This window comes from Myotis daubentonii, chromosome 9, assembly GCF_963259705.1.
Source record: "Myotis daubentonii chromosome 9, mMyoDau2.1, whole genome shotgun sequence".
NCBI classification, from domain to species: Eukaryota; Metazoa; Chordata; class Mammalia; order Chiroptera; family Vespertilionidae; genus Myotis; species Myotis daubentonii.
The window spans coordinates 3,180,052-3,205,854 of NC_081848.1; the positions used below are offsets into that span (position 1 = coordinate 3,180,052).

The 25,803-nt window shown below is 51.6% G+C and overlaps 3 protein-coding genes and 1 long non-coding RNA gene across 15 annotated transcripts in view; 1 reads left to right on the top strand and 3 right to left on the bottom strand.

Annotated features, from left to right (window-relative positions):
* Nucleotides 1–461: 461 nt before the first annotated feature.
* Nucleotides 462–7,817, bottom strand: TMEM25 (transmembrane protein 25). Of its 2 annotated transcripts, none has more exons than XM_059707686.1 (8): nucleotides 7,524–7,817; nucleotides 6,981–7,292; nucleotides 5,818–6,108; nucleotides 5,518–5,649; nucleotides 5,189–5,219; nucleotides 4,961–5,061; nucleotides 4,540–4,632; nucleotides 462–2,107 (listed from the first exon to the last, which is right to left on the bottom strand). In XM_059707686.1, the coding sequence occupies exons 1-8, from the start codon at nucleotides 7,591–7,593 to the stop codon at nucleotides 1,938–1,940; spliced, it is 1,200 nt and encodes a 399-aa protein (XP_059563669.1). In that variant the 5' UTR covers nucleotides 7,594–7,817; the 3' UTR covers nucleotides 462–1,937. The 2 variants fall into 2 exon arrangements, with proteins under 2 accessions (XP_059563669.1, XP_059563670.1); XM_059707687.1 differs by lacking the exon at nucleotides 462–2,107 and adding an exon at nucleotides 3,148–4,416 and having other exon boundaries at nucleotides 7,524–7,813.
* Nucleotides 7,818–8,253: 436 nt separating this feature from the next.
* On the bottom strand, nucleotides 8,254–12,053 carry TTC36 (tetratricopeptide repeat domain 36). Its single transcript, XM_059707750.1, has 3 exons — nucleotides 11,876–12,053; nucleotides 10,785–10,973; nucleotides 8,254–8,566 (listed from the first exon to the last, which is right to left on the bottom strand). Exons 1-3 carry the CDS (start codon nucleotides 12,051–12,053, stop codon nucleotides 8,304–8,306), a joined length of 630 nt encoding a protein of 209 aa, XP_059563733.1. The 3' UTR covers nucleotides 8,254–8,303.
* Nucleotides 9,238–12,069, top strand: LOC132240501 (uncharacterized). Its single transcript, XR_009454344.1, has 2 exons — nucleotides 9,238–10,415; nucleotides 11,960–12,069. It is a non-coding gene; the product is annotated as an uncharacterized LOC132240501 (long non-coding RNA).
* A 566-nt stretch (nucleotides 12,070–12,635) lies between these two features.
* The window catches only part of KMT2A (lysine methyltransferase 2A), a 92,445-nt gene continuing 79,277 nt past the window's right edge, over nucleotides 12,636–25,803 (bottom strand). For 9 of the 11 annotated variants that reach the window (XM_059707701.1, XM_059707705.1, XM_059707706.1 and 6 more), the window contains 5 exons: nucleotides 19,539–19,717; nucleotides 19,278–19,381; nucleotides 18,558–18,641; nucleotides 18,025–18,154; nucleotides 12,636–17,019 (listed from right to left, as the gene is read on the bottom strand). In XM_059707701.1, the coding sequence (XP_059563684.1) occupies nucleotides 16,744–17,019; nucleotides 18,025–18,154; nucleotides 18,558–18,641; nucleotides 19,278–19,381; nucleotides 19,539–19,717 (773 nt within the window). In that variant the 3' untranslated portion in view covers nucleotides 12,636–16,743. Of the gene's footprint in view, nucleotides 17,020–18,024; nucleotides 18,155–18,557; nucleotides 18,642–19,277; nucleotides 19,386–19,538; nucleotides 19,718–25,803 lie in introns of those variants that run through there. The other 2 variants (XM_059707699.1, XR_009454343.1) reach the window with 2 other exon arrangements.

The following is a 25,803-nucleotide window of genomic DNA, read 5'->3' on the forward strand; positions in this document are numbered from 1 at the left end:
ACAGAGAGGAAGGGAAAGAGATAGTCAGAAACATCGATGAGAGAGAAACATCGATCAGCCGCCTCCTGCACATCCCCCACTGGGGATGTGCCCGCAACCCAGGTACATGCCCTTGACCTGAATCGAACCTGGGACCTTTCAGTCCGCAGGCTGACGCTCTATCCACTGAGCCAAACCGGTTTCGGCTGCTCTTTATTTAAGTTCATGTACTCTTCATTTCTGACTGGTCCTTTTTCACACCATTGAGGTTCTCACTACATTCATTGGACATCTTTATAACCCACTGGAGGCCTGATGCATGAAATTCATGCAAGCATAGGCACTCACAGCCCCAGCTGTCTTGGCCCTTGCGGGCCCGGATGCTGCCACCCTCTGCAGGGTGATTGATCATGGAGCCCCCCGCCCCCATCGATAGCCCTGCAAAGGGTAGTGGCAGCCCCGTGGCCACGCCCCCTGCCCACTGGTCATTCCAGAAGGTCATTCTGGGAGGTCATTCTGGAAGGTCGTTCTGCCGCCCGGTCTGTTAGTATATTAGCTCTTTATTATATAGGATGTTATGAACTCTGCAACTGGTAGATTACCTGTTTCCATTTTGTTTTTCTGGAGTTCTGTTCTTTCATTTGGGACATATTTCTTTGTCTTCTCATTTTGGCATCCATCCTGTGTTTGTTTCTATGGATTAGGTAGAGCTGCTATGTTTCCTGGGCTTGGTAGAGTGGCCTATAGTAGTAGGTGTTCTATAGGGTCCAGTGGCATAGCCTCCCTTATCACCCCAGCTGGGCACTTGAGTGTGCCCCCCGTGTGGCTGTGTACCCCTTCTCTTATAGTTGAGCCTTGATTGTTGTTGGCATGCCAGTGGGAGGAATTTACCGTGAGGCTCATCAGCTGCAAGGACTAGCTACAACCACTTACCACCAACTTCCAACCATTGGATTGGATCAGCTGTGCAAGGGTCCACCCCACAGAACAGGACTTACTTCAATGGGGCTCTGGTGCCTACTCAGTCTGCCATTTGAGTGTATTGTTTATGGAGGTGGTTGGGTGGTGGTGCTTGACATGGTCTGAAGCTGTCTACTGGGTGCATTGGCTCTGGGGCCTCCCTGGAGGTGCAGGCCAAATTCAGTCACTGCTTGTGACTCACCTGGCATGAGCTACAAACAATATGCACATGGCTGCTACTTGTGCTGGGCTTGGAGGTGCCCAGAAGAGGCCAAGCTGTGAACCAAGGCCAGCTGCTGCTAGTGTCGAGCCTGGACCACTTAGTGAGAGGGATGGGGCATGGCCAGGCCAAATGCTGCTTGTTTGAGAGATTTTAGGAAAATCTAAAGCATGAGCCAAGACAGGCCATTTGTATGGAAAAGCCATTGGAAACAGCTTGGATGGGCCCGAAAGTTGGGTGTGGTGGGGTCTCAGGAAATCACCAGGACAGGGCTAACAGTGTGAGCCAGGTTGATGGAGTCTCAGATATGACACCCACCTCCAGCTCTTTGGGAGAGGAACAATGGCCTCTGCCAGCACTTGTGTCTGGGAGAAACCTGGCCCCCCAGCTCTCACCCTGATACAGGACAATTCAGTTCCTCCTTGTATGGCTCTGGTGCCTTTCAAGCTGCTGCCCCTGTGCTGTAGCTAGAGGGAGTGAGTCTGAGTAAAGATCATGTGTGTCCCTTTAAGAGAAATGCCTGGGACTTTAGCAGCCTCCATCTCCTTCAGCATCAGTCCCCTGTTTTTTACAGCCAGAAGTTATGGGGACCCTGGTGTGGGGCTGGTATCCCTTTCTCCTTAGGGGGAACTCCCCAGCCGAGATATCCATCCCAATTTTTATCTGCCACACAAGGCTGTGGGAGCAGCCTGTTCCTTGTCTCCATCCCTCCTACCAGTCTCAATGTGGCCTCTTCACCTTTAATTTCCTAGTTGTAGGACTTCCATTTGGCTAGATTTCAGGGGTTCTGAATCATGGTTGTAATTTTGACATGGTTGTGGGAGGAGGTAACACATTTACCTATGCTGCCATCTTGACCTTCAGAAGTTGTAGCAACACAATTTTGGAAGACGGACAAGTGATAGCTGATTTTGTAGCAGGAGGGGGTAAAGCCTGCAACATGACTGCCTGTTAAGGAGAGGGACAGAGAAACTAAGAAGTAAGCCATCTGACACTACAGAACCCTCGAAAAGATCAGGAATTAAAAGTGGGGAGAGTCTGCCAAGTGATAGTGACCCAGAGACTTGGTCATTGGGTGGAGCTCTGATTCAACCTGCCACTCTCAAAACAGAACATGCCATCATTGCCACTGGAAACAGTGCAATTAGAGAAATATTGATTTTTATTTGATCTTAGAGAGGAAAGGGGGAGGGGGGAGAGAGAGACAGAGAGAAACATCAATTTGCTATTCCACTTATTTATTCATTCATCTGTTGATTCCTGTATGTGGCCAGACTGGAGATTGAACCCACAATCTTGGCGTATTGGGATGACACTCTAACCAACTGAGCTACCCAACCAGGGCAATATTATTTATTTAAAAAATAAAAGATTGGCCAAAACCGGTTTGGCTCAGTGGATGGAGCGTCGGCCTGCGGACTGAAGGGTCCCAGGTTCGATTCCGGTCAAGGGCATGTACCTGGGTTGCGGGCACATCCCCGGTGGGAGATGTGCAGGAGGCGGCTGATCGATGTTTCTCTCTCATCGATGTTTCTAGCTCTCTATCTCTCTCCCTTCCTCTCTGTAAAAAATCAATAAAATATATTTTTAAAAAAACTTAAAAAAAAAAAAAAAAGATTGAGCCCTAGCTGGTTTTGCTCAGTGGATAGAGCATTAGTCTGCCGACTGAAGGGTCCTGGGTTCAATTCTGGTCAAGGACACATGCCCGTGTTGTGGGCTCCATCCCCAGTAGGGCATGTGCAGGAGGCAACCGATCAATGATTCTCTCTCATCATTGATGTTTCTATCTCTCTATACTTCTCCCTTCCTCTCTGAAATCAAGAAAAAATACATTTAAAATAAATAAAAAATAAAAATAAAAGATTGGAAGCAAATAAAGTGGAATGTTAAGATTCAACAGTATGGTAGGTACATGTTTTCTCAACTGTGTGATTTAAAGATCTCATTAAGAAATCTACTTGAAAGAATGAAACACATGTAACATTCACTCAGTCAAGCTTATTGAATTTATTGTGTGCTCAGCACTGTTCTAGGCTGTAACATGAGAAAAATTACAAAAGATAACAAGGGAAAAATATACTCCGCGCTATACTGATTTGCAGGCATTTCCATGTCGCTTTGTAAAGTGTTCCTAGGTTGTTTTGGGGTATGTGGTCTCCTCCTCCATGTCCCCCGAAAGCTTCCAGCACTGTTGAAGTATGTGCCACAATGGACGTCCCCTGAAGAACAGGGGGTGGACAGGAAGGGTGGCCTGCTGATGGGTCAGAACTGAGGTCTTCTAAAGGGGAGACATGTTGAGGGAAACCACCAACCCTGAGGGCTCAGGGTCCTCAGTGAATCACAGGAAGGCCAACGTGGGGAAGCCACAGAGAGGCCCTGGGACCCGCACTCCCCCTCCTAGGAGATGTGCTTGAAGTGCTCACTGTAAGAAAAAGATGCATAGCTACATGCTGTACCGGGTGCCGCCAGGCTCACCTTCTCCTTTCCTCCTGACTGTGCTAACACCAGGCACTAGCACCACCAGAGGCCAGCGGGGAAGTCTAGTGCCCAGTGAAGAAGTGGTAAAGGTCCAACATATAACCTATGATGCTCAAGAGAAGGGGGGACAGTGGGGACAGAGGTACCAGCAGAAGGGACTGGTCTGTGCTTGGCCAACGCCCTGGGCTGGGCTGCTCCCTGTGCACAGGGTATTTTATTTCTATGCAATGAGCAGGGCTCTAAATGTTCAGAGTGAGCAAAGCTACACAGCATGGGAAGGAAACCCAAGACATGCAGGCCTTTCTAGTCCCAGACCAGGCATGTCCCTGTGCCTGCTGTGCAAGGTGCTGAGGAATACTGGTGGGAGGCACAGAGCAGGCCCAAGTCACCAGGGCCATGCCACACGTAGATGCCAGATGACATCAGAACACACAGGCAAAAAGCTCTATCCACTTGGCACAGGCATCTCATGCAGGCCCCCAACCTGAATAAGAACAAGGGCTTGGGTCCAGCCAGCAGCCTTGCCAAGGATACCTGTGCCCTCAGGGTCAGATCCAGTGGAACCCTCCTGTGGATGACAGAAGCACCCCAGCCAGGGATGCAAGCACAAGTGGAAGTGGCATCTCACTGGCAACATGGCCAGGCAGAGGATGCCTAGGAGGGGAGGGTGCCCAAGGGCATGGCACCCTCCGTCTCACCCTCGGCTCAGAGCCAGATCTCCTCACTGCTCACACTGGACACTCGGTAGATGTAGCCCAGCATTGGGAGACGGATGAAGCCTGCCGGGTCAGAGATGCCCAGGAGTCTCAGTGACCCTCATCCTTGGAAGTCGGGAAGCTCCTCCCTGCCCCTAGGGACTCAGAGGCATAAGTAAAGGGCTGAGGAGCAGGGGAGGAGGGTACCTCGGCTGGTGAGGAGGCCGCCGGGCTCTGAATCCAGGAGCTCTGGCTCTGGCCGGCTGTTATTCCAAGCCGTCTGTCGGTCTGCTGGTTTCCCTGTTGGGTGACAAAGGGGGTGGTGCCAGGACAAGGAGTGTGCCTAATGGGGCCTTGCCCCTCCGAAGTACCAAGGTCTCTTTTTCTCTTAGAAGCATCTCTGAAGCTCAATTGATTAGAGCATCGTCCCAATACACCAAGGTTGCTGGTTCCATCCCCGGTCAGGGCACATACAAAAATCATCCAATGAATGCATAAATAAGCAACAAATGGATGTTTCTCTCTCTCGCTCCTGCCCCCCCTCCCCTTCCGCTCTCTCAAATCATTTAAAAAAAATAAAGGCAGCACCTCTGAAGATAACACGGGCCACAGAGGGTCCTGGCTGTACCTCTGGAGTCCGGAGCGAGGTCGTTGAGCTGAAGGTTGGACGGGAGGGACATGTTCTCCCGGGGCAGGCGCACGTTGTTGAGCTTCAGGTTGTTGGAGTCACTGCAGGGTGGACAAAGCCTGGGATGTGCCCTGGCTCCGGCAGGACGAGTCCTGCTTTGGAGCCAGTTCCAGGACAGCAATAGCTGCGCCTCCATTCAGCCCAGCTCCCCAGCCCAGGGGCAGTTACCTAGAGAGCAGAGATGGGCGCCGGGAGGGGCCTGAGGAGAGAAACCATACCACCACTTGAGTGTGCCCTCCCACACCGGCCTTTGCCCCCTGCCCTTCCAGGCCCAGGACTCTCAGGCAAGGAGTCTCTCAAACACCAGCCCTGGCTCTGGGACCAGAAATGCCGTTCCCAGTGCCTGGCCCTGCCTCCTGGATTACCCGAGGCCACACCCCGGAGACACCTGTCCTGCCACTTGTCAGACGACTTGTTCTGCCCGCCCCTACTTTCTGCCCTGCTGCTCACCCTGCCCTCCTCTCCACTCTCCCAGCCGCCCATCACCTTGGCCTTACCTTTGGTCGTCTTCTCTTTCCTGCAGACCAGGCAGGCCACTAAGGTGCTGAATGCCACCAGGGTGCCCAGCGATAGCCCTCCGGCTACAATGATGCCCAGCAGTGGCACTTCCACCCGAGTGGCCAGGAGTCCTGCAGGTGGTCTTTTGGTTAGGTCCCAGGAAGGCAGGGCCCCCAACTCTCAGATGCCACAGGTCCGACTCTGTCCTCCTTGCCCAAGGTGGCTGGGGACACTCACTCACAAGCCTCATCCCAAGGGCAGCAAGTCCTCCCGTTTCTGTACTGACGCTCATCGCTCACCTTGGGCTGGGAGCGAGGCACTGGTGACCCCCACATCGTTGGCAGCGACCACAGAGAGGTTGTGTGCCAGGTTGCGAAGCTGCAGCTGCACTGTGTGGTTGGTGAGCCAGGGGTAATGCTGGGCATCCAGCACCAGGAAGTCTGAGGTGTTGGCAGTCACCGGCCCATCCTGGTCGATCCAGGTCACATTGGCAGGCGGGTTGGCACGGACCAGGGCAAAAAGAACCACCAGGAGGCCCTGGCCCTGAGCTTCCTGGTACTTGGCCCCGACCTGGGCAATCTCCGGTTTAACTGGGGCAAAGCAGAGGCCAACATGCTCTCACCACAGCTCCTCGTACTCCTGCCCTTTCCTCCCAAACCCAGAGGGACTTCTAAGGGGACACTAGACACTAGGATGGCTATGTCCACCTCAGAGGCAGCATTTTGTAGTGATCAAGAGTACAAACACAAGGCCGGTCGGTGTGGCTCAGTGGTTGAGCATCAACCTATGAACCAGGAGGTCACAGGTTCGATTCCAGGTCAAGGCACAAGCCGGTTTGGAGGGCTCGATTTCCCCAGTGGGAGGCAGCTGATCACTGAGTCTCATCACTGTTTCCATCTCTCCCTCTTTCTTCCTCTCGAAAAAGTCAATAACATATTTTAAAAAAAGAGCATAAACCAGCCGTGGGCCAACTACGGCCTGCGGGCGGGCTGGATCCGGCCCGTTTGAAATGAATAAAACTATTGAAAAAAAAGACCGTACCCTTTTATGTAATGATGTTTACTTTGAATTTATATTAGTTCACACAAACACTCCATCCATGCTTTTGTTCCGGCCCTCCGGTCCAGTTTAAGAACCCATTGTGGCCCTCGAGTCAAAAAGTTTGCCCACCCCTGGCATAAACACTAGAGCCAAAATGTATGGATCTGAATACTGGCCGTGCTTCTTACCAGCTAGCGGTGTGATCTCGGCCAGATTGCTTAACTTCTCTGTGCTGTGTTCTAATTTGTAAAGTGGGGACAACAACAGGGATTCGCTCATGGGATTACTGTGAGGACTGAAGTTAGTTAATGTTTGCAAAGCGCTCAAATGTGTGTTCAATGTCCTGTCAGACCACCTGCTAGGTGGGTGCCGGGGTCCCCGGGCAGAGGACCTCGCCCCTGCCCGCCTCGGGGACACTCACATTGCACATTGAGGATGACCGAGGCGTTGGCGGCCGGGCCACGGCCCGGGTCCTGCAGGGAGCAGTTGAGCTCATGCTGGGACCGCTGCGCAGTGACAGTGAGGGTGCTGGTGCCCCCCGAGAAGGCCTCCCCGCCCACACGCAGCAGCCGCGAGGTGCTGGCCTCCTGCAGCTGTCCATCCAGGTACCAGGCCAGTCGGGGGGTGCCGGACACCCCCGCCACTCGGCAGGTGAAGGGGTGGCGTTCATTCTCCCGAAGTGCCCGCTCAGCCCAGGCCTGGCCATCGATTTGTGGCGCCAACTCCCCCCAACCTGGAACACGACAGAACGTTCTGGGTCGGGCTGGCACTGCTCTGTGGCCGAGGAGGCCCAGTTACCGAGGGGCAGCCGGCGGGGAGGTCTCCCACAGGCCGTGGCTGCACCGTGGGCACGTGGGTCGGGAAACCCAGCGCCGGAGCCCAGGGCCTGAAGGCGCCCCAAACCGAGGTGCAGGCAAGGAGGGGAGAGGAGGCGCGGCCCGGAAGTGCCTGCAGAGGGGTGTACCTGAGCTCAGGAGGGCTGGCAGGAGCAGCAGTGTGTGCGGGAGGGCGGCTGGGCCTGCGGGCAGCGCCATGGTGGCCGCGGCCGGGCTGCCAAAGAAGGGGCGGGCCTCGACACTAGCCAGGTGGGAGCGGGCAAATGTATTCCTCCGGAACTAGGTCTCCAGAACAAAAATAAACCACGCACGTAAGCCAATGTAGACCGACCCAGGGGGCGGAAGGCAAGGAGGCGAGCAGCCACGCGCCGAAGGCCGAACTGACTCGCCGGCGAGCAGGCACAGCTCCGCAGCCCAGCCCCGTGCGGCCCGCCCCAGGCGCAGGCCCCCCCCGCGCCCCTCCCCCGAAGGGGCCGCCGGCTCCAGACCCCGTCTCGCCCGCCCCCCACCCCATCCTTCCGGCTGCGGAGGCGAGGGTGGGCTGAGGAGAAGGCGGTCCCGCCCGAGGAGGTCGCGAAGAGCGCCCACCCCGCCTCCGGGCCCTCACCTCGCCGTCCGCCCAGCGCAGCCGCAGGCAGTGACGGACGCCAGCCAGGCGGTGCCGCGCTGGGCTGGACCAATCAGCGCCGGGGCCGGGGCCGCGGCCGCCTACTTCGCCCCGCCCCGCCCCGCCCCGCCCCCGGCCCCTGCCGCGCAGGCGCTCCCGCCCTGGGCGCCCGAAGCCCCGCCCCCGCCCCCTGCCGCCTCTCCCCGGCTGCGCAGGCGCCCCCCGCAGCGGCGCAGAAACGAGCGGGAGACTGGCGAGCCCGCAGCTTTATTGGTTCGGGCGCCCCTCCCGCCCGCGGGGCTCAGCGCGGGGTGCGCTCCCCGCGCAGCTGCCCCATCACGTCGGCCAGCATGCGGTTGCACAGCGCGGCATACGGGTTCAACAGCACCAGCTGGCGCCGCGCGAAGGGGCTGCCCAGCCGCGCCGCCCGCTCGAAGTCCCGGCGGGCGTCGTCGTCCCGGCCCTGCAGCCGCGCCAGCAGCCCGCGCTGCACGAAGCTCTGGCGGGCGGCGCGGCCCCGGCCGCCGCTCAGCGCCACGGCGCGCTCCAGGTCCTCCAGGGCCCCTGCGGACAGCGAGGACAGCCGGCGCTCAGGCCTGGGCCTGGGCGCGGGCCGGGCGGCGTGGCCGCTATTGCATCGCACAGATGGGGGGGACCCGAGAGCCCGAGACTCGCCCTGGCTCCTGGCCGCGGCCAGTGGTGGCAGAGCCCTCGCCCCCCACACCCAACACCCGCACAGCTGGGGCTTCCGGAAGTCACCTGTTCCTGAATCCAGCCCGGGGCTGGCCTGTGTCTTCCACGTGGTCGTGGTCCCCCACCTACCACGTGCCGGTGACCGAGTCCCACAGCCCCAAATAGTTGTAGTTTCTTACAAACACAGGCAAGTCCTTTTCTCTTTCTTTTTCCCTTTGAAGGCTTTTCGCTCCACTTTCCCGGCGTGTGACTTTTTTGACAATGAGGAAGGGTTCTCCTTCCGTACTGCCTTTTTAAAAGGCTGCCTCCTGCAGCCCCTGCAGGGTTGGAGCCGCAGCCTAGGCGTGTGCCCGGCTGGAATTGAACCTTCCCCGTGCACGCCGCGACCTGGAGGGTTCAATTCCAAATTTGGGCGTTTTGGAGGCAGCTGTCCCTGCTTAGCTCACTCCCCACGTCCCTGGCAGCCCACAGGCTGTGCCTTCTCCACTTCCTCCCCTCCATCCAGCGAACTCCTACTCATCCCTCAGCCACACCGGCCGGGCTCCATTGTGTGATTTTTAAAACAGCGTTCCTCCACTGACCGCCTTTCCTCATTCTTTATTTCCAGCGTCTTCACCATTTTGTATCTATTTTTTTTTTTTTGAAGGGGCCTTGGAGCCAGAGCTGGCCTGCCGCATTTTATTTTTATTGTCCTCATAAAATACTGGGCCTGTGAACTCCGCCTGGGGAGCCTGCGGCATCTGCTGCAGGGCCCACCGAGCTGCATTTCTGGGTTCTCATTTCACTCTTGTTCTCTGTAGTCCAGACGAGCGACCCCGCCAGGGTGGTTGGGGAGCTCACCGTCCTAGCAAGGCTGAGCTGCCTTCTGGCTGTTTTGGTCCCCGGAACCCAGCGGGGGCTCTGGACCTGGGCCTTTGAGCAGCTCCCCGATGGCAGCGTTTCTCGGTTTCCCTCAGAGGAGCTGGTCTGGGGGAGTGGCAGGCCTCCAGGCGAATGGCCTCTGGTCCTCTCTGGGGTTTTGGTCAGTAGGCTGTCTCCGGACTGTTACAGCCCTGCCGGACCCTGCCCTGCCTGGGCCAGGTGACACCAGCCTGGAGGAGGGACCCTCGAGGTTCTTCGCTGTTCCCATAATGGAGTCCAGACCCCCAGCCTGGCCGTACTGGTCCCGGGAGCACGCCCACCACCAGGGGGCTTAGCAGTCTACTAGACTTCGGTGGCTCACCACTGGTCGGCCTGCGCTCTGGTTCCTAGCATGGCCCCTTTTGTCCCACTGTCCCCACTCCGGCTAGAATGACCTAAATGCCACAAGTCTGATCCAGTCACTCCCGGTTAAAATCCTTTAGTGATTCCTGTTTCCTTCCAGGCCCTGCCCCATCCTTCCACCACTCCCTGGTCCAGTCAGCTTGGAGGTATGACATTCCCTGTACTTTTCTTTCATGCCTTTCTGGACCTCTACAGGCTGTGCCTTCTCCACTTCCTCCCCTCCATCCAGCGAACTCCTACTCATCCTTCAAAACCCACTCATCAGGAGCAGATGCTTCTCAACCTGTTATGGTATTGTAATCATGTCTGTCCTGGCGCCTGGTCTGCAAGCTTGAGAAGCAGTATCACTCGGAGCCCTGACACCTGGTTCCAATCCCAGTTCTGCTACTCCTCAGCTGTATGAGAGCAGCATGCTACCTGACCTCCATGCTTCAGTGTCTTCATCTGTAAAACGAAGGTAAGACTACGTACCTTCCAGGGTTGTGAGAATTAAATTAGTTACTACAGCTTACATGTAAAGTGCTTAGTGGCTGGCACATAGTAGTTGCTGTATCTTTTATCTTTGTGTCCTCAGCACCTGGCCCCTTATTACAATAGTAGATTCACATGAAATGTTAAATAAATAAGTGGAATGCAATCTAATCTGACTTTCACAATAGCCCAAGAGGTTAGCAGGGACCATAATATCTCTCTTATAGGTAAGAATGCAGATTGCAGAGGGGTTGAATGACTCCCCACCCCCAAACCCCAACCCTACAACCACTTCATCTCAGGTCTGTGCATGGTAGGGCCCCTTCTGTAGAGGCTCCAGGGCACCTCCCCTCACCTGCCACGTCTCCCTGCAGCCGCCGGGCCTGGGCTCGGTTGTTGTAGGCTGACGCCCTCTCGGGCAGCAGGTTGATGGCTTGGCCAAACCTCTCCAGCGCTGTGCTGAGGTCACCAGCCTCTGCTGCGGTCACTCCCTGCAGCTCCAGGGCCTTGGACTGCTCCAGCTGTGCTTGCGGGAAAACTCCACCTGTGCCAGGGAGGGAGCCAGGAGGGGGCAGGTGTGCAGTTGGGAGCAAGAAGCAAAAGCCACCTCAGGCTCTGGACACGTGAGCCGGAACTGCCTGGGCTGAGGGGTGGTCACAGCTGGAGTGAGATGCGGTATTTGGGACGGGGCAGCTGAGGTCACCCAAGGCTAAGAGCTAGCACTGCCTAAGCCCCAAAGGAACCTGGGAATGAAGCTCAAGCTCCTTAGCCTGCAGCTAAAAGGACTTGCTCAAGGCCACACAGCCTGTGAGTTGCACAGCTTGGATTTGAGCCCAGGTCCTTTCCTGAGTGTGCCCGTTTTGCTTGACTGCACTGCCTCCAACACTAAGGCCTCCGTGACACCCCCAGGTCATGAAAATCCCTCCCCACATATCCCCAGCTTTTCAGCCTGAAGTCTCAGTAAGGCTTAGGCGTCACCCCTTTAGAAACAAGGACATAAAAACCTCGATGGGGACCCCAGTCCCCAGTCCCCAGTCCCCAGTGGGGACCGACGGAAAGCCGGAGTGCACTGTGGGAGGATGGGCTCAGAGCTCTTGTGATGGCACGCGGCACTGAACGCTCGCTTAGCTTGGAACCTGCAGCAGAGCCCTGCCCTGCCCTGGTCCGCTCTTTGTGGTGATGTATTCTGTTACGACAGTGATGTGAGAGCTTAATGGCACCCTCCTACCCAACACAGTGAAGCTTGGATGATGGGGAGAATTGAGTGGTGAGGTACATTCAGAGGTGTGAGGGCTGAAGGACTGAGACAGGCCCTGGCCCTTTCCTCTTGGCAGTGACTCTTGTCAACCCCCCGTCAGTGTTCTAGGGATTTTCCGATCTTTAAGGCCAATTTCAATCATTGCCCAAGGGTCTGGGGCAAACGTGGGGTTTTGTAAGATCACCTACCTTGGCCTCCCCAGGAAGGCCCGCAGACCAGCCAATGTTGAGAGCTATCCTCCAAGGTCAAATACTCACCTTCATCTTCCTCAGCTTCCTCTCCCAGGTCCAACCCAACAACGTCTCCAAATGGGGTGTCGGGGTTGAAGATGGCCTGCAAAACTGCCTGATCGTTTAGCGTCCCCATGGCGCTCAACTCCAAACTCCAAAACGGTGACTCAGGACGAGGGGGGGGAGGGAGCAGCGGTGGGTGGGGCTGAGCTCTGCAGCCAGTGGATCGGAGGGAGGCTGTTTGAGGACCATCCCCATGAAGAGGAGTGTCCTGTTCTTTTGGTTACAGGGCAAACTGGACGTCCTCTGGCCCTGGGCTCGTGACCCTGGCCTGGCAGAACATTTACAACTATTTCTCAACCGCCTCCCCCACCAGCACTCCCGTCCCAGGAGAAACAGTAAATACATTTTCAGGCTTCAGGTGGAGGGGAGAGAGCCGTGCTTTTATTCTATTCAGGTCAGGAGGAAACCAACAGAAGCCAGGGCTTGACTACCCATGGGTCAGGGAGGGTATGCAGGCAGTAAAGGAACTGTTTCTTTGTCCTCTTGAGCCTTTCTTCAAGTCCAGAATTAGGTGAGAGTAGACATCTTTGGTAAGGAAAGGAACTGCTGTGAAGAGAGCCGGTGTGGGAGGCAGAGGACTGTGGCAGGCATCCTGTTCCCCTCCCCCAACCCTCCGCCCAACGAAGCCAAAAGAAAGGTCCACCACGTGCAGCAATAAACTTGACATGTTTATTAATTAAACTATCACTTAAATAAAAAAAAGTGCATAGAAAATAAACATGTTTAAAAACTCCTTTTTTTTTTACAACTATGTACACTTTTTACTTTTACATTCAGTCTTTCGTAGAGAGCTTTCAGCATTATTATTTTTTGAACTATTAAAGTTATTTTCCTTCATCCCTGTCACAGGGAGTTAACACTGATGGACTTTAGACACATTTTTTTCCCTTTTTTTTTTTCTTTTTTCTCTAACCAGAAGCTTGGAAGAACACAAGGAAAGAAAAAAAAACAACAACCGAAAGATCTGTTATACATGATAAAGGCATCAAGAAATGTCATTTTTAGAAAAGAAGCTTGTCATCTGTTGAGCTTTTGAAACAATTATTCAACTACCTGTATTCACTAAAGAGACTGTTAAAACTTCAATGAAAGAAACACCACGAGTCTATTTTCTTGGTTGAAAGACAGAACTAGAGTACCTGGGGGCAAGATACCAGGAAAGCACAGAACACAATTTTCCCCTCAATGCAGGTGGTAACCCCAACATTCATAACCAAAAATAGAAAAACAAGGAGTACAGATACTGCCTGGCAACATCCACTGGCAGAAGAGCATCCAGGTGGCACCTCCTGCGTCGCCGACCGCTGGGCCCGCTGTCCGCCTCCCCGTGTCCGGGCCTCCCCGCCCCCGAGCATCAGAAGGGCCAGCGGCTTTTCCCGCCGCCACTAGCAACTGGAACACACCCCTATCTATAGTGTTAAGAGAATGAAAGCCATGGACTGCACGAGGCTTTGTTACACGGTGCATTACTATATTAGTTCCTATATATATCATATTTATACTTATTTGAAAACCAAAACACAAAAGTTGCAAGTTTAGAGAGTGAGTCTTGACTGGTGTTCGTGATTCGGCATAAAACCATCTGCTCAATCACCTTGTATTGCTTTAAAATGGAGACGAAACAAAATCACACCCAGCCCTTTGCAATGACCCGCTTTTCCTTAAAAAAAAAAAAAAAAAGGAAAAAAATTTTTTAACCTAAAATACCCCAAATCAAACTTAAAAGTTATCATCTGACAAGGTTTGGACCTTTAGTAGTTTCGGATATTTGATTGAACGTCAGTCCTTTAGAAAGATACATTCATTAAAAGATTTGTGTTGTGTTGTTGTGTTTTGTGAAATCCAGGTGCCGCGTGGAACTCCGCGTGGCCGGGGATCTGCAGGCAAGCAGGGGGGGCCCGGATCGCGGCAGAGGAGCCTGGGCAGAGCAGACCGCTGCCAGGGCTGCCCCTAACTCGTTACTGGTCTAAAACCAGGAGGGGTTGTGCTGGAGGTGGTGGACAGTAACAGAGGGACCGAGTTCTGGTCAAGGGTCAGCGCCGCAGCTACTCTGGTGACACAGCCGTCTCTGCCACCAGGAGAGGCGGCCACAGCAGCAAAGCCGGTGGGTGCCCGTGTTCACAGAGCCACCCAGGTCGCAGCCTGTCACTCCTCAGGGACATGGGGTGACCCACCGCAGTACCGTCCACACTTCTGTGAGGAGACGCCTTAGCTCACTTTCAAAACAAATTTGGGCGTTTTGGAGGCAGCTGTCCCATCTTCTGCCTGCTTAGCTCACTCCCCAAGTCCCTGGCAGGTTGGCTGAAGTTTGGCAATGAACTCGAGGCTGAGCTGTGGGAGGGACTTCTCGTTTCCGTGGTTATAACCAGGGAGGGAAAGGCCAGGCAGACCACCTGCAGCCACAGGAGGAGACAGATTTGGGAGAGGAGGGGCTCACAGTACGCGGCCTAGCAGAGCAGTAACTGGATCTGCTCAGCTGAGTCTCCCCCACCCCAGGCTGGCCTTTGGTGAAGTCGTGACCCATCAGTGCATTAATCATTCCAGTAACAAATGCAGCTTAAGGTTTTCTTCTAAAAAAAAATTAAAAAAGTAATTAAAGGATTTACAAAAACCTCACACAGTGCAATAATAAAGGAAACCAGACAGTAGTGAACCCTCGGGCCACCATGTCTTGTTCACGGGCAAGAGGGAGGGAGGGAGGTCTGGGTGGAGTGCCTTCTCCACGTCCCAGGGCGGTCTCGGCACCCTGGCCACAGTGCTGGGCCCCGCAGGCAGGGGAACTGCAGCTTTCAGCAGAGCCACCACACGAAGTTCTTAAGGGCACGGGAGCCCGGGAGCCCAGGGCGAAGGCACAGCAGAGCTGTGAGCCGGCAGAGCTGGCGGAGTATTGCTTGGCTGGACTTCCCAGGGAGGGCTCCGGGGAGAAGGGACTACACGCTCTGAACCCTCGTGCGGACGAGGAGGAGAAACAGATCTGCTCCCTCGGGAGCAGTCAGGCTGCTTCAGCTTCAGTGGGGTCTCTGCAGGAGTGAGGGCTCAGCGGGCAAGGGGGGAACGAGGTGATCTACGAGGCAGAGGGTGATGGGGGTGTCAGGTGCCATCTGCTCGGTCGCTGTGAAGCGGGAAAGGAGATGAGCACGGGTCACCGCTCGGGGCCAGTGCAGGAAAGAAGAGGAGGGCCCCAAGGGGCTGGGTGACCTTCCTTTCCTTTTATTGTCGAAGAGCAAACCCAGGAAACGTTTATGTCAACAGGGCACAAACGAACTACACACGAAACAACAGAAACTTCCAGGGGGAGCTGGGCAGGAAAAACCAGACTTTGCATGTACAGCTGAATAGTTTCTTTAACTTCATCCTATGAAAATAAAAACTTATTTAAAACCGATCTTTTAAATTAGGATAATACCACGGTTTAAAAAATAGCCTTGTCATTAAGTGCTTCTCCCTATGAAGTGCTTCTCATAGAAAAATATACAAAATATATTTACATTTATAAAACCTTAAATAGTAAACTGTAAACAGAACAGAGTAAAATCTGATGACTTAATTTAATAGGTCGGGACACGGTCTTGGGGAGGGAGGAAGCAGAGGGTGCGGTGGCCACATCGGAGGGCGCAGGGCAGTAGTGTCATGAACTCACTTAGCCGTGGAGTTTGCATAGGTGGCAGTCCCCTCAATGCAAGGTGCTCAGTCCCCAAGGTTTGGGCCTTGAAATCTGATTAGTGTTGTGCCTTCAACTGGACATGGACCCTTTAAAGATCAAGTCTTCCTATGTCGTCACAAAGGGAAAACGGTCACCGTGGCCTAGGAATGGGGCCCAGGGGCACCCTGGCCCGATGCTCTGGTTGCTGCATGACTCGACTATTGAAACCACCTTTCCCTCGTCTCACATATCAGGCTCCGGACGTTTCTCTAAAACTCTCAGCGGAGTTTTGAGAAAACGCCTCATTCTGTCTGGTTCTGGCCAAGGCCTCCTGTCCACCTCCCACTGGGAGTGCCTCCAGGCTCAGGGGACGTTCGGAGGCGCACAGTATGCCCACAGGGAGTGTCCTTGAGCAGGAGTCACGGTCTCCTCCCCCCAGAGAGAATGGGAAGGCAGTGGAGGCCGAGCAGGGAAAACGAGGGAGGAGGCGTGAGGAGGGAGGGGGAAGCCGCTCCTGCGGTCAGGGAAGGGAACTGGCTGAGATAAGGCTCATGGGGACGGACTCCCACTTACAGCCACAGGCTCAGTGTCTGGTAAGTAACTGGCACAACCCCAACACAGCCTTCAGCACCAAAGGTGCTGAGCATCCCCTTTCCCAACCCGAAGCGAGTGCTCCCTGGGAAGGCAGGGAGACCACCCGCCTCCTGTTTGTTCCCCGACGGCTCCAGCTGGGCCCGCCGGCCAGCGGTCAGGGACCAAACCGCCCCCACCCAGGGCTCTGCCTGGCCCCTGGCTGCAGGGCCTGGGAAAGGGCCACAGAGAGGACGGCCACTTCTCTCTGAGGAGAGGCTCAGGCCCAACCTCCCAACGCAACGAACCCAGAGCTCCTCCCAGGCAAGTCTGCTAGGGACCCCTCCCCATTTCTGAACAGCACACAACCAGGGGGCCCCAGCAGAAGGCAGGTCCCGGATCTTCTCCGAGACCGCCTCTCCCCCCAGGACTGTGATCACATGTCTAATGTGAATACGGGACACGGGGCTCAGCCACCTGGGAGGCCCCGCAGGCCCCAACTCCGGGCTCTGGCGAAGGTGGCCCCGGTCTCGGCACTGGGAGAGCAGCTTCAGTTGAGGAACTTCCGGCATTTCTTGGCGCCGCAGTTGCAGGGCAGCTTGTTGCTGGCATCCTCGATGGGAAACTTGTAGTCGTAGGTGAGCTCCTCCCCGCGGTAGATCTTGCGCATCGCGAAGATGACGATGTGCTTCTGCCCGTCGATGTTGATGACCCGGGAGTAGCAGTTGGGCTCGCACGAGTGGTTGATGAAGCGGGCGGCGTTGCCATGCATGGTGGCGTCCACCACCTCGGAGTCGTCGATGCGGAACATGTAGCAGCCGATGCCCTGCATGCGAAGGCGGGCACCGGTTTAGTACAGCTCAGATCTGAGAGCATCTCCCAACCTGTTTCTTTTAACTGAGAAATACGTGTTTTTAAAATAATTTTTGTTAACCCTCACCGAGGAGATTTTTCCATTGCTTTTTAGGGAGAATGGAAGGGAAGGGGAGAAACACTGACATAAGAGAAATACATCAAACGGTTGCCTTCCACACTTGCCCCGCCCAGGGCCGGGGATCGAGCCTGCAACCAAGGTGTGTGCCCCTGACTGGGATCTAACCGGAGACCTTCCATCTGGGGGCCGATGCTCTATCCACGGAGCCAAACTGGCCAGGGCCCAACCTTTTCCTGATGTGATTTATAGTTGCTGCTGCTGAACATTTCTTCTGGTATAATTTCCAGATTCCTCCCATCTCTCAAGACACTTCCATGATGAATTCCTAGGTTATAGACTACTGGTGTCAGAACCACACAGCAACACAATGCCCAGGTTTCCCTTTCCTGTCGGCTGGAACATCACAAAGAAAAGAAAAAAAAGAAACCAGTAATGTTCCAGCCGACAGGAAAGGGAAACCTGGGCATCGTGTTGCTATGTGGTTCTGACTCCGAGAGCCATTCAGACAAACCTTCAACAAGTATTTTGTACACAAATCCTTAGAGTAGATTATGAACTTTTACTGGTCCCACCACAAATTTCAGAGGATATAGAAATGTTGAAAAAAAAAAGTGTCTTTGAATCAATAAAGTACTATTTTTAAAAAATTGATCTTTTGAAAGAGAAGAAGGGAGAGGGAGAGAGAAACATTGATGTGAAAGCACATCGATGGGCTGCCTCCTGCATGCCCCCAACCAGGGATCGAGCCCGCATCCTTTCCGTGCCTGGGACGATGCCGACCAACTGAGACACATCGGCCCGGGAAATACTATTTATTCTTTGATCTAGAGATAGTTATAGTTGGTGGGCACTTTCTATAACAAAACGAAAGAACAGGAGAGAAAGTGTGAGACGCACCTTGCTGTCATAGTACTTCTCTCTCTTGTCAGTCTGGATGGAGCGGATGACATTGCCGGCGTACTCGATCACCATCTCACCCGCATCGATGTTTCTCTTACAAAAGAGACCCCGGCCATGGATGGGAGACCTAGGACAGGAAGATGGACAAGATCAGCCACACGTCCTGCAATAAGGTTAATTGTATGAACACATGAACAATGAGTAACATCCCCTGTTAGTCCCCCAAGAGGGACCGACACTTGGGGAAAAAAGAACCTGGCCCCACCTGATCTGAGGGCAGGAACTTTCTGAGATGGCCAAGGACAAAAGTGCTCTCCATTCTGCATACAGCCACTGACGCAGCAGCAATGGGAAGCTTTGCTGGGTTAAATGCATTGTTCAGTGTAAGAACTGCAGGACCCAGGGCTCAGGTTCAATGGCTGTTACCTACAAACCCAGCTTCCCAAGGGGGGCACGCTCCAGCAGTGGGTCCGTTCCGATTTTGGAAAAGATCACTAGTTTCCTAGCAGTCTCTCTAGAATCTGCCATACCTGTAGACACCAACAGCCTCTTTAGACGTCTTCTTTAAGTGCCGGAAGCGCATGGGCATGGGCAGGTCCATGCTAGTCGCCCTCCTAAGGAGACAAGGGTGTAGTAATGAACTCCTCTCAGTTCTGAGTCAGACTGAAGGGTCCTGGAGCAGAGGCTCAGTGCCAAGCAAACAAGTACCTTATAAAATTAGGACTCTTTTAAATACTTTCTTTTTTTTAATCCTCACCTGAGGATATTTTCCAATTGATTTTAGAGAGAATGGAATAGAGAAAGGACAGAGAAATATCGCTGTGTGAGAAACACATCGACTGGTTGCCTCCTGCACGCCCCCTCTCCCCTCCGACTAGGGCCCAGGCTGGGAGGAGCCTGCAACCAAGGTATGCGCCCTTGACTGGAATCGAACCCGAGACCCTTCGGTCTCCAGGCTGGCGCTCCAGCCACTGAACCAAATGGGCTCGGGCTAAAACCTATCGTGTTTTCTGACCAGGGCGACTCCCGTGTGCAGCCAGAGCTGGCAGAGTGCACTACGGCCGAAGAAAAGAAAACGGACACCGAGAGTTACTTCCTTTCTCCGCGAACACGCAGTCCCTGCAGCGGCTCCTGCCACTTCACCGCATGACCTCAGTCCTCTGCGTGCTCCCGGGAGTCAGGTCCGGCCACACAGCGAGGAGCCAGCAGAGGGAGGCAGAGTCTGCCAGCGCCCACCCTCCCAGACTCACCGGGCCGACTTCAGCTGCACCTCCTCCTCCTCCTCGTCGTTGGGGTTGTACTCAGGCGGCTGCCGGTGCTTGGAAGCCAAGAAGTTAAACATGTCGAACGCCGACTTCCTGGAGCCAAGGGATTAGAATACATTTAGAGAAATAACTCAATTGAAGCAATAGAAGACGCAAACACTGAACATCTCCCGCTTATGTGGGAAAACAATTACATCGTCAGGTAACAAACTCGGACCCCAAGCTGCTTCCAGAAAAGGACGGGACTTGCCTCAGGTGCACCTCGGCCCGGGCTGAGCCGTGAGGGTTCAGGGGCGGCTCATTGGCCTCCTCCGGTTTGTGGAAACGGAACTTGTAATTCCTACAGTGCTTGGCGCCCGACAGCTGCTCGGTCAGGAACACGACGGCGTCGTGCAGAATCCCCAGCATCCGCAAGCCATTCACACCTGCGGGCAGAGGCACGGTGAGGAGCGGAGCAGGTGTGCACGGCGGCCGCCGGCCCAGCCAGGGAGCACCCGCGAGGCCGCTCACGGGCGAGCTGAAGACCAGCCAGTTCCATTAGATGGCCACTCGAATGATGCGGACACAGCCCTGGCCAGTGCGGCTCAGTTGGTTGAGCACCATCCCATGCACTGAGAGGTCACGGGCTCGATTCCCAGTCAGGGTGCCTGCCCAGCTGGGGGGGCTCAATCCCCAGTAGGGGGTGTGCAGGAGGCAACTGATCAATGTTTCTCTCTCTCTCCCTTTCCTATCCCCTCCCTAAATCAACCAAACGTTTTTTAAAAATAATTGATTTTCCACAGAAAGGAAGGGAGAGGGATACAGAGTTAGAAACACCAATCAGGTGCCTCCCGCACACCCCCTATTGGGGATGTGCCTGCAACCAAGGTACATGCCCTTGACCGGAATCGAACCTGGGACCCTTCAGTCTGCAGGCCAACGCTCTATCCACTGAGCCAAACCGGTCAGGGCCAATCAAACATTTTTAAGTAAAGTTATGCGAATACAGATCTATCAATATGGACAACATTTGTGACAGATAAAGTGAAAACAGCAAATGAAAACTATGGACTCTTATCTCTGCTCTGTGTACACAGAGATGCCACATGCATGACTTCACTTTATGGTCCTAGTGACCACAGGGGCCAGAGTCACTAGCTTCATCTCCAGAGAAGTAAGCCGAGGCTCAGAGAGCGTAACCACCACCCCCGGCCACGCAGCTGGCGCGGCAGAATCTGAGCCGTGGACGGTATCGCTCCAGCCAGGCTCCCTTTCTTTCTTTTTTAAAAACATGTTTTTATTGATCTCAGAGAGGAAGGGAGAGGGAGAGAGATAGAAACATAAATGGCAAATAAGCTTCCTATTTAAACCAGTCAGGAGGTGGGGTTTCTATAACTTGAGGGATAACGGCGACGGTGAGTATAGAGAAGAGTCGTCACAGAAGGCGGAAGTCTGCAAGGACTACCGGAAGGCCATTCCCGGCCGAGGGACCTGCAGGGCCCATGGTGTGCTAATGCGAAAGCACATGCACTGTCAGCAACGAGAAGTCCTTGGGGTACATGCTAACAACTCAGCCTTCACGTTCCCAAGCCCAGAGGTTGTGGTTCATGAGCTGGGGGTGGGAGCGGCCGGGGAGAGGTCAATGGGAGAAAAAGGAGACTCGCGTAATACTTTAAACAATAAAGAATTTCAGTTACAAAAAATGCTGCAATCAAAAGACATAGGGTTACCCTAGCCAGTTTGGCTCAGTGGATAGAGTGTTGGCCTGTGGGCTGAAGGGTCCCAAGTTCGATTCCAGGCAAGGGCACATGCCTGGGTTGCGGGCTCGATCCCCAGTGGGGGGTATGCAGGAGCGATCAATGATTCTCTCTCATCATTGATATTTCTCTCTCTCTTCCTCTCTGAAATTAATGATGATAATAATAATAATAATAATATATAATAAGACAGGGTAGGTGAATGGATACAAAAACATGACCCAACTATATGCTCTACACAAGAGATCCATCTCAGAACAAAAGACTCACACAGAATGAGAGTGAAGGGATGGAAAACATGTTCCATGCAAATGGGAAAGAAAAAAAAGCTGGGGTACCAATACTCATACCTGACAAAATAGACTTCAAAATGAAGGCTCTCATAAGAGACAACAAAGGTCAATACATAGTACTGAAGGGATCAATCCAACAAGAAGTTATAACGCTGGGAAATACATATTACCCAATGCAGGAGCACCTAATCACATACAGATGGAGTTAAGTGACATTTATGGAACATTTCACCCAAAGCTACAGAATATACATTTTTCTCAAGTTCACATGGGTCATTCTCAAAGATAGACCACATGTTAGGACACAAAACAAGTCTCTAGTTCAGGAAGACTGAAATCATATCAAGCATCTTCTCAGATCACAGTGGAATGAAATTAGAAATCAACTACAGTAAAAACACCCAAAACATTCAAACACATGGAGGCTAAATAGCATGTTATTAAACAATGAATGGGTTTATAATGAGATCAAGAAAGAAATAAAAAACCTTCCTTGAAACAAATGGAAATGAACACACAACAACCCAAAATCTTGGACATAGCAAGAGCAGTCCTGAGAGGGAAGTTCATAGCACAGAGGCCTACTTCAAAAAACAAGAAAAATTAACAATAAACTATTTAACCCTACAACTTAAAGAACCAGAAAGAGAACAAGAAAAGCCAAGTAGAAGGAAGGAAATAATAAAGATTAGAGCAGAAATAACTGACAGACTAAAAAAAAAATATCAATGAAACCAAGCTGGTTCTTTGAAAGGATAAGATTGAGGAGCCATTAGTCAGACTCATAAGAAACAAGGACCCAAATAAATAAGATTAGAAACAAAAGCGGAGAAGTAAGAAAATACTATGAACAACTATATGCCAACCAGCTGGACAATGTGGATGAAATGGACAAATTCCTAGAAAAATACAGTCTCCCAAAACGGAATCAGGAAGAATCAGAAAACCTTAATAGGCCAGTAACAACTGATGAAACAGAAGCAGTAACCAAAAAACTCCCAGCAAACACAAGTTTCACAGAGGAGTTTTACCAAACATTCAATGAAAAACTAACACCTATCCTCCTCAAACTATTCCAAAAAACTCCAAGAGGAAGGAACACTTCCAAGCTCTTTTTATGAGGCCAGCATTATCCTAATTCCAGAACCAGATAAAGTCACTTCAAAGAAGGAGAATTACAGGCCAATATCCCTGATGAACACAGCTCTAAAATCCTCAACAAAATATTAGCAAATTAGATCCAGCAATATATTAAAAAGATTATACACCATGACCAAGTGGGATTCATTGAGGGATGCAAATCTGGTACAATATTCGCAAATCAATAAACGTGATACATTGCATAAACAAACTGAAAGACAAAAATCACACGATCATATCAATAGATGCAGAAAAGCATTTGACAAAATCCAACACCCATTTTTTTAAAAGAAATGTATTTTACTGATTTTTCAGAGAGGAAGGGAGAGGGATAGTTAGAAACATCGATTAGAGAGAAACATCGATCAGCTGCCTCCTGCACACCCCCTACTGGGGATGTGCCTGCAACCAAGGTACATGCCCTTAGCCGGGATCGAACCTGGGACCCTTCAGTCCGCAGGCCAACGCTCTATCCACTGAGCCAAACCGGTTCGGCTTCACCACTCATATTCAACTGAAAATCCTAGCCACAGTGATCAGACAAGAAGAAATAAAAGGCATCCAAATTGGAAAGGAGGAAGTAAAACTGTCCTTATTCGCAGATGACATGATATTGTAATAGAAAACACTAAAGACTCCACCAAAAAACTACTAGATTTAATAAATGAATTTGGCAATGTAGCAGGATGCAAAATCAACACCCAGAAATTGATGTGTTTTTCTTTAATACACCAATAATGAATTCTTAGAAAGAGACACTAAACAAATAATCCCATTTACTATTGCAACAAAAAAAGTAAGATAATTAGGAATAAACTTAACCAAGGCGGTAAAAGACTTGTACTCGGAAAACTACAATTAATATTTGATAAAGGAGGCAAGAATATACAATGGAGTCAAGACAGTCTCTTCAATAAATGGTGTGGGGAAAATTGGGCAGATACATGCAAAAAATTGGAACTAGAGACCACCAACTTACATGATACACAAGAATAAGCTCAAAATGGATAAAAGACTTAAATGTAAGTCAAGTCGTGAAACCATAGATATCCTAAGAGAAACCAAAGGCAGCAAAATGTCAGACATCTCCCACAGCAATATGTTTACCGATACATCTCCTAGGGCAAAGGAAACTGAAAAAACAAACAAATGGGACCACATCAAAATGAAAAGCTTCCACACAGCAAAAGAAACCATCGCCAAAACGAAAAGGGAGCCCACTGTATGGGAGAACGTATTTGGCAATGATACAACTGGTAAAGGGTTAATACCCAAAATATATAAGAAACTCATACAACTTAACAGAAGGAAGATAAACAATCCAATTAAAAAATGGCAAAGGACCCAAACAGACATTTCTCCAAAGTGGACATACAGAAGGCTAAGAGACAGATGAAAAAAAGCTCAAAGTCACTGATTATCAGAGAGATGCAAATGAAACAATAATGAGGTATCACCTCACACTTGTCAGAATGGCTACCATCAACAAATCAACAAATGACAAGTGCTGGCGAGGATGCGAAGAAAAGCGAACCCTCCTGCACTGCTGGTGGGAATGCAGACTGGTGAGCCACTGTGGAGAACAGTATGGTGTTTCCTCTAAAAATTAAATATGGAACTCCCATTTGACCCTGTGAACCCACTTCTAGAAATATATCCTAAGAGACCCGAAGCACCACACAGAAAGAACGTATGCACCCCTGTGTTTATAGCAGCACAATTTACAATATCTAAATGCCCATCAGTAGATGAGTGGGTAAAAAGCTGTGGTACATTTACACCATGGAATACTACGCAGCAGCAAAAAAGAGGCATCTCTTACTCTTTGAGACAGCATGGAGGGGCCTGGAGAGTATCATGCTGAGTGACATAAGTCAGTCAGAGAAAGACAAGTGTCACTGATCTCACTCACATGTGGAATCTAATCAACAAAATATATCCAGAGCCAGTGAACAGAATGTGGAATCTCAGAGGGAAGGCGGGGAAGAGTGGGTGGGTGGGTGGGTGGGTGGGAGGTAATCAACCATAGAACTTGCATGCATGTCTGTGTAACCCATGGACACAGACAACATGGTGGTGAAGGCCTGGAGCGGGGGTGGGCTAGAAGGGCTCAATGGGGGAAATACTTTCAATAATAAAGATTGAAAAAAAGAGAAGATACTATAAAAAGTGCTAATATTCAATAATTTCCCTGAATTCGGTTCCAAATCCCTTCAGTCAGGATAATGCTCTTCACTGGCACATTAGGTACATTCGGGTACATAAATACATAGCTACATGTAAATGAAGAGCTGCCAATAATGCAAGACTCATTATATATTTTTTTAATATTCCTTTACTGATTTCAGAGAGGAAGGGAGATGGGGGGGGGGGGGGGAGAGAGAGAGAGAGAGAGAGAGAGAGAGAGAGAAACATCAATGATGAGAGAGAATCACTGATCGGCTGCCTCCAGCACGTCCCCTACTGGGGATCGAGCCCACAACCCAGGCATGTGCCCTTGACTGGAATCGAACCCGAGACCCTTCAGTCCGCAGGCCAACGCTCTATCCACTGAACCAAACCAGCTAGGGTAGGTTCATTATTTTAATTAATCCTCACAACAAAGATCGAAAGTTGGATTAATATTATGACCTTATAGATACGGAGAGCCAGACTCAGAGAAGTTAGTTAGCTGCAAACAATATAATATCGATAGCAACAGGGCAGAAATAGAGCTTGAACTCAGATCTATCTGCCTCCAGAGCTCAGGGTTTCTTACATTGCATATTGCAGCACAAGACATGGATAAACCAAAGAAATCTTTGTGCCACTAGAGAAAGAAAGGGCCAGACTATTCAATCTGAGGAGGAGAACACTGAGCCAAACCCTCCAGTAGAATTACACATTACCAATAACTAGTTCAGAACAACTAAGGACGCATTTAATTATAGTTCATCCAGTGACAACCAGTTGGTGAGAGCCAGACCCATGAACCCTATTTTCTTGCCCCCAAAATATCTCCCTCACCATCTGCAAAAAATGGGAGGACACTATCCATACAGTAAAAAGTCACAGAATGAGAGCAATTATTTGCAAACATGTATCTAATAAGAGATTAATATTAAGTAAGCCAAGTGTCCATTGACGACCAATGGATAAGCAAAATGTAAAATACGGACACAGTAAAATATCATTCAACCTTAAAAAGTAAATCCTGACATATACTACAACATGGATGAACTTTGAGGACATTATGGTAAGTGAAATAAGCAAGTCACAAACCATATGATTACATAAGGTGCTTAGAGTAATCCAACTCAGAAAGCCAAAAAACACAATGGTGGTGGCCAGGGGTTGGGGCGA

Bases quoted from the DNA above. Each gene is read 5' to 3' on its own strand.
- TTC36 (XM_059707750.1), bottom strand. From the start codon at position 12,053: ATGGGGACGCTAAACGATCAGGCAGTTTTGCAGGCCATCTTCAACCCC. The intron at 10,974-11,875 runs GTAGGTGATCTT...TCCCTGGCACAG, and splicing joins GCCTTCCTGGGGAGGCCAAG to GTGGAGTTTTCCCGCAAGCA. The intron at 8,567-10,784 runs GTGAGGGGAGGT...CGCTGTCCGCAG, and splicing joins GCTGCAGGGAGACGTGGCAG to GGGCCCTGGAGGACCTGGAG.
- TMEM25 (XM_059707686.1), bottom strand. From the start codon at position 7,593: ATGGCGCTGCCCGCAGGCCCAGCCGCCCTCCCGCACACACTGCTGCTC. The intron at 5,220-5,517 runs GTAAGGCCAAGG...TTCTCTCCTCAG, and splicing joins GAAAGAGAAGACGACCAAAG to GCCCCTCCCGGCGCCCATCT. The intron at 5,062-5,188 runs GTAACTGCCCCT...TCCACCCTGCAG, and splicing joins CGCCCATCTCTGCTCTCTAG to TGACTCCAACAACCTGAAGC.